Source organism: Stomoxys calcitrans, chromosome 5 (assembly GCF_963082655.1).
Source record: "Stomoxys calcitrans chromosome 5, idStoCalc2.1, whole genome shotgun sequence".
In the NCBI taxonomy this organism is placed as follows: Eukaryota; Metazoa; Arthropoda; class Insecta; order Diptera; family Muscidae; genus Stomoxys; species Stomoxys calcitrans.
The window spans coordinates 38995419-39001481 of record NC_081556.1 but is presented as its reverse complement, the minus strand read 5'-3'; the positions used below and the strand labels follow the sequence as shown (position 1 = coordinate 39001481).

The following is a 6063-nucleotide window of genomic DNA, read 5'->3' as shown; positions in this document are numbered from 1 at the left end:
CTGTGATTTATATTTAAATTTTGGTTTTTTATCCACAAAAACTTTGCAGCCATTCAAAATTTTTGCTTTAAAACCCCATATATAGAAAAATCATTGATGAAAACTTTATAAATATCCTCACACATAACTTCATTTTGATTTTTCTAGTCATTTATGCCTTAAACACTAAACTATTTTATTCCCTTTGTGTGTCAGATAACTTGTGCTGTAATTTTACATAGAGTTTTTTTTTTTGATTTTAATAATTAAGCTTAATTTTATATAGTTTTTCTATACCATAATATATTAGTTTTTGTTTAAGTAAATTTGTAACTATTTAACATTATAATATTTTCGATAAGTTTTGTCTAAGAAAACCGATAATAGAGTATAAGTATCAGTTTTCATGATATAAAATTGATTTGGTTAAAGAAGATTTTTATCGGGGGGTTTTCTCGGAAAATACAAACAAACCCCCTTTGCCATTAGTGCTCCATTCGAATTTGTAAACATAACTCAATAAGTTTCTAGATAAAATGGTTTCGCAATACAGGATTTTTTTACAGACCAAGAAGTATTTCTCAAGACCCTGGTTTTTTTTGGGTTATTAGGGGGTGGAATAATCAAAAACGGTTTGGCACTAAAACCAATAACGGTCTGGTTCTAAAACCAACAACAGATTGGTATTAAACCCAATACCAGTTCGGCAATAAGGCTAGTACCAAACGCTACTAATCATTAAATGTATCATCCATACCATCCGGTATTGTTTTTGTACCATACGGTGTTGCTTTACTATAAATATGAGCACGTTTGGTATCAACTTTTCTCTGGATGTATATTATATTGTAGTGGAGTAAAAGATAAAATGGAATTGATTAAAGAAAATCGGTATTAGCATTTATGACATACAACACTGATTAGAATATTGAAGCAGCATGCAAGCCACAACCTCTGTTAACTCCTCTTTTTTGCAAGCAGCCATCATCAAGTTCACATCATCTCTTGGAAACAAACCCTTCTATGAGTCATAACGTCCTGACTTTCTATTTTGATATTGGGTACGTAAATAAACTTAGATGGGGATATTCTCTGGAAGTAGACCTTAGTTTAGCATATCCATCTCATACTAAGGGAGCCTGATTTCCTAGTTGTAATGTATTCATCACAATATTCACATTATAAGCTGTCATTGTAGGAAGGATGCGAAGTATCTTGGCATAATCCTCGATTCACAGCTTTCCTGGAAGAGGAATACGAAGGAAAGGAGTTGTAAGGCACTGTGCGCTTTTTACTTTTACTGCAGGAGGTTGTAGGGTAGGAAATGGAGAAAATGCTCCTTTGTGGGCTCCATATTAAAATTGACGCCAAACAAACAAATGTAAACAAAATTTCGCGCACTTTTTTTCTAAAGCAAGCTAAAAGTACCAGCTGATAACTGACAGAAGAAAGAATGCAATTACAGAGTCACAAGCCGTTGAAAAAATTTGTCAACGTCGACTATATGAAAAATCCGCAATTACTTTTTGGGCAATCCAAAATATTGCATGACCAGTACTGTGAGACCAGTACTGAGGCACAGGTGTGGTAGAGAACCGTGAATAAGAAGTCTCTTTCGAGAAGGTCCAGAGTTTGGAGTCATAGGGGCACTGAGATTCGCACCGCAGACAGGTCTGGGGGCAATACTGGATATGCAGCCAATTGGTGGTTCTATACGAAACTGCGCCACCAGAGTCGCGATTAAGCTTAATGAGCTCGGCATGTTGAAAAAAAACAGAGAACAGGTGCAGCCATAGTTGCATCATGGCTCCGATACCGATTGGAATAAAACCACGTTTACACTGCTCTTTAAATTCGGATTTAATGGTTCGATCACCTGTTTTCCATTTATAAAATCAGCTGACGAGAGCCTTAAATCCGGTTTTAATCAGCAATGTAAACGGGATTTAATTCGAATTGGTACCGGGCAATGATGTATCCATGTCTCATGCGAACAGCTGTTAACAGCCGGCCAGATATGAAGGTGTTAAGATGACAGATTTTTGTTTGCATTCTCTATGTTGTCATCTTCTTACTCGCATATTCTCCTCTATAAACATTATTCATAATTTCGGAAGAACGTCCATCCCCGCGGTGCATAAATCAATCTTCTGGAAGATTTGTACGCAATTGCTCTTCCGTATGAATCGCGAAACACTTTGCTTAGATGTCATTTGGTAATCCAATGCGTGTGCGGACGTTTTAGCAACTCTTCGTTACGATTATTTTACAACTCATTGTGCTATAATCGCCCGTATTATTCGTCGTGAAGCACTCTTCTAGGTTATCATTGGACAATCTATGGCGTGTGCTGAAGTTTTAGCAACTCTTCGCTACAATTTTCTTACACTTCATTGCGTTATAATCGTCCGTATGAGTCGTAAAACACTCTTCTAGGACATTATGGGGCAAACCCATTGCGTGTGCGGAAGTTCTAGCAACTATTCACAGATTATTTTTATATTGTATTGTATTGTTGTAAAAATGAGCCAAATTTCAAATAATTCAGCCATGGGGGAGGTTTTGAAGACGCGGATCATGTTATGCAGCCATGTTCATTGTGCTTTTGCTTTGGAAGCATGAACATTTTTTTTATTGGGTAGCAATATTCTACTCAACACTTGACAACACCTGAGCTATTTTTGTGGCATATGTTTTACACAGTTTGACAATTGTGAAGTTTTGAAATCTAAATTTTGTTTGATTTTGTGTCAAAAAGTTTGGATTATTGAAATTCTAATACTTTGTAAAGATCTTTATTTATATATTTTCTAAGCATCTAACAAAATTCACAGGACAATGAGTTCAAATAAGGGACGCAGTATTTGTAAGATTTCTTTCAAGAAAAAAAAAAAAAAAAGATTTTAGGACTTGTCTTAATTTTTTTTTTTTTGCAGTTACTTTGGGTGACCCTCCTAGGACCTCCGCTGTAAGCAAGCTAAAGGAACATAAAAAATCGGATCCATTTGCAAAAGATCCCTTCAAAATACAATCCTTCAATTTTCATTATGCCGAGAGACCTCAATTTCCCATGACAACAATGAAACCAAAAACTTCAGAGGCTGCTCAAAAGTCATGTGACTCCTTTTATTACAATCAAAACTTTGCAAAGTCTTCAAATGATGTACGAAGGAGCCATAATCTGGAAAAACCACTATCAAATTTAGCAAAATTCCATCAATATCGTAGAAGGAAATATTTGCAGAATAACTCTGCACAGAGTCAAAGCAGTTTGAGAAGTGAACAAACAGATGTCTTAGCTTCAAGAGATGCATTTTTCTATGGCCGTCCCGCATCTTCTTATAGTCAGATTTTGGCAAGACCATCATCAAATGTTCAAACTTCCCTCCTTAAAAGATCTAATACTGACTATTTTAGGCAAAGTGAGAGCCGTTATGGATTTGAATCCAAAACATCACCTTCTCTGGCCAATGACTCCCTTAGAGTACAAATCTCTATTGACCACTTGAAGCAAGGCAATTCCCTTAATACTCGGAGAAGGTCTTTGCCTGAGAATATACTGGCAGCCAAGAAAAGCTCATTTCATATACCAACAGAGCATGAAAAAAGGGCTAGGGAAGCCATGACTAATTATGAGAAGAAGAAAAAACTTGCAGTATCTTCCAATTGTTCCGGAAGTTTTTGTAACCAAACTTCTTTGAGAAATGGTCCTTCGACTTGCTGGAGCAACACAAATGCGCATTATACAACTAAGGCTTCTGATCTTCGAACTCATGCCCTTTCAATGCAGGGAAGATCTAAAACTCAAACTTCTTTGGGACATGGTACATTAAATTTTCAAGAATCACAAGCCGCCAAAACTCAAGGGCTACCTATGTTGGGAACCTTGGGTAGGTCTAATACTTTTTCTTTGAAAAATGGTTCCTCGACTTCTAAGACAAATGATACCATCTCAATAACTAAAAAGGCATCACAAGCCTCCAATTTCAAAACTAATCTACTAACTAAGCCTGAAACCCTAGGATGGTATGATAATCAATCTTCGTTGAAAAATGGTACTTTTCTAACAAAGTCCAATCCTATAACGCATCTTGAATCCTTCAAAACTCAATCCAACTTGAATGCAACAAATGACTCCCAATCATCTAAGCTCAAAACCCATATGTTATCTAAGGCAGCAACCTTAGAAAGTTCTAACATTCCATCTACATTGAAAAATGGTCCTTCGAGTTGGTGGATAACAAAAACCACTCCCTTAATCCAACCTCAACCTTCATTCGGCAATTTTGAAGCTCACGCTCTTCCAAAGCCAGAAACCCTGGAAAATCTTAAAACCCTATCAACATTGAAAAATGACCCTTTGACTAACTGGACAACCGAGAGCAACCCTATAACCCATGTTCAATCTCCATCATCCAATCTCCAAACCCTTGCGTTATCCAAGCCACAAACCCTAACCAGTTCTTATACTCAAACTTTATTAAATAATGGTCCTTCTACTATCTGGACATCTAAGAGCAACCCTATTACCCATGTTCAATCACCATCATCTAAATTCCAAACCCTTGCTCTATCCAAGCCACAAACCTTAACCAGGTCCAATACTCAAACTTTGTTGAAAAATGGTCCTTCGACTTCTTCTATATGCTCCAAAAAGAAACGTTCTGGCTGTGAAATTAACATAAACATCAAAAGTTTGGATGATGATGCCATATCGGATAATGTTACCATACAAATTCAAAAAGAGCCTTCAATAAATGATTTGAATAGTCCCCATAAAAATCCTTCCAGACATTCGAAAATGTCCTCCAACATAAAATTAAATATAAATTCTTCAACAAAGTCTTTGGAAATTAAAAGAAAACTATCAAATGAGAATAATATGGACGAAAAAGGATTATTCTCTCAGAATTTTAGCCCAACAAAGGGTACGACAATATCTGGCAACAAAGAGCGGAAAAAGCTTTGCTCTTTGACAAGTTCTAATGTTTTTCTGGGGAAAACTTCCAACTACAATTTTCATCAGAGAGATTCTTTAGAGAGTAATTGTAACTGGAAGGATATAAGAAGAGAACGCTTAAACACTCTTAACTCCATTTATGCTCCAACTCAATCCATAGCTGCTGTCAAAAAGAAATCTCCAAGGCCTATAAAAACTTCAAAAGACAAATTGCCTTCTTTTCTAACTTGGAGTGAGGGCAATAACTCACAAGCAAAACAGAGATCAACAAATGAAAGATTATCACCCACTACTACAAATTCCGCACCAACACCTGTTGGCAAAGATCTTAGAACATCTCCTTCTTATTCCATTGAAAATACTTCCAGCTCGCCTCCTAATGGCTCATGGGTAAATACGGTCTTGAATTCTAAACCCAAATTGTCTGTTAAACATTTGATTTTAAAAAAATTTCGTAGTTCTAAACAAGGTTTGAGGCAGAGAAAAGAACACAAAATTCACTTCGAAAAATTATATAAAAAATCAACCTTTCCCCTTCCACCCTACCATCATGGCAAAAATTCTAAAAAACATTATGGAAATTTTAAAAAGCTACCTTTTAAAATCAACATCAATATTTTGGCGGAAAAAGTGCGTTTGCTGCAAGCAGAAGAATGAATTTTAGAGAACTTGTTAAGGATTAAAACAAAAAATATTTCAACAATTTTAAATTAAAATTTTTTTAATATTTTTTAAACAAAAAAGTATTAAATAATTTTTAATTTAATATTTTTTTATATATTTTGTAAATCAAAATAAATTAACATTTGTTAGTTAAAAAATGTTTTTTAATTAAAAAATAAAATAATAAAAAAAATAAATATTTTTCATATTTTTTCATAAAAAACATGTTTTGTAATCAAAAAAAAAATGTTTTTAATATAAAAAAATTACAATAAAAAATATTTTTTTAATATACAAAAGTAAAAAAACTAAATATTTTTTGTTGAAAAAAATTAATTTTTTTCAATAAAAAAAATTTTAATCTTTATTTTAGAATATTTAACATTTTTTATCAAAAAAAGCCAAAGAAGGCTTTAAATTAAAAAAAAATTAAATGTTTTTACTTAAAAAAAAATTATTGA

The 6063-nt window shown here is 34.1% G+C and overlaps 1 protein-coding gene across 2 annotated transcripts; it reads left to right on the top strand.

Annotated features, from left to right (window-relative positions):
• Window positions 1–2677: 2677 nt before the first annotated feature.
• LOC106082418 (location of vulva defective 1) lies at window positions 2678–5795 on the top strand. Of its 2 annotated transcripts, XM_013244915.2 has the most exons (3): window positions 2678–2845; window positions 2916–5329; window positions 5398–5487. In XM_013244915.2, exons 1-3 carry the CDS (start codon window positions 2818–2820, stop codon window positions 5401–5403), a joined length of 2448 nt encoding a protein of 815 aa, XP_013100369.2. In that variant the 5' UTR covers window positions 2678–2817; the 3' UTR covers window positions 5404–5487. The 2 variants fall into 2 exon arrangements, with proteins under 2 accessions (XP_013100369.2, XP_059225118.1); XM_059369135.1 differs by having other exon boundaries at window positions 2916–5795.
• Window positions 5796–6063: the final 268 nt, after the last annotated feature.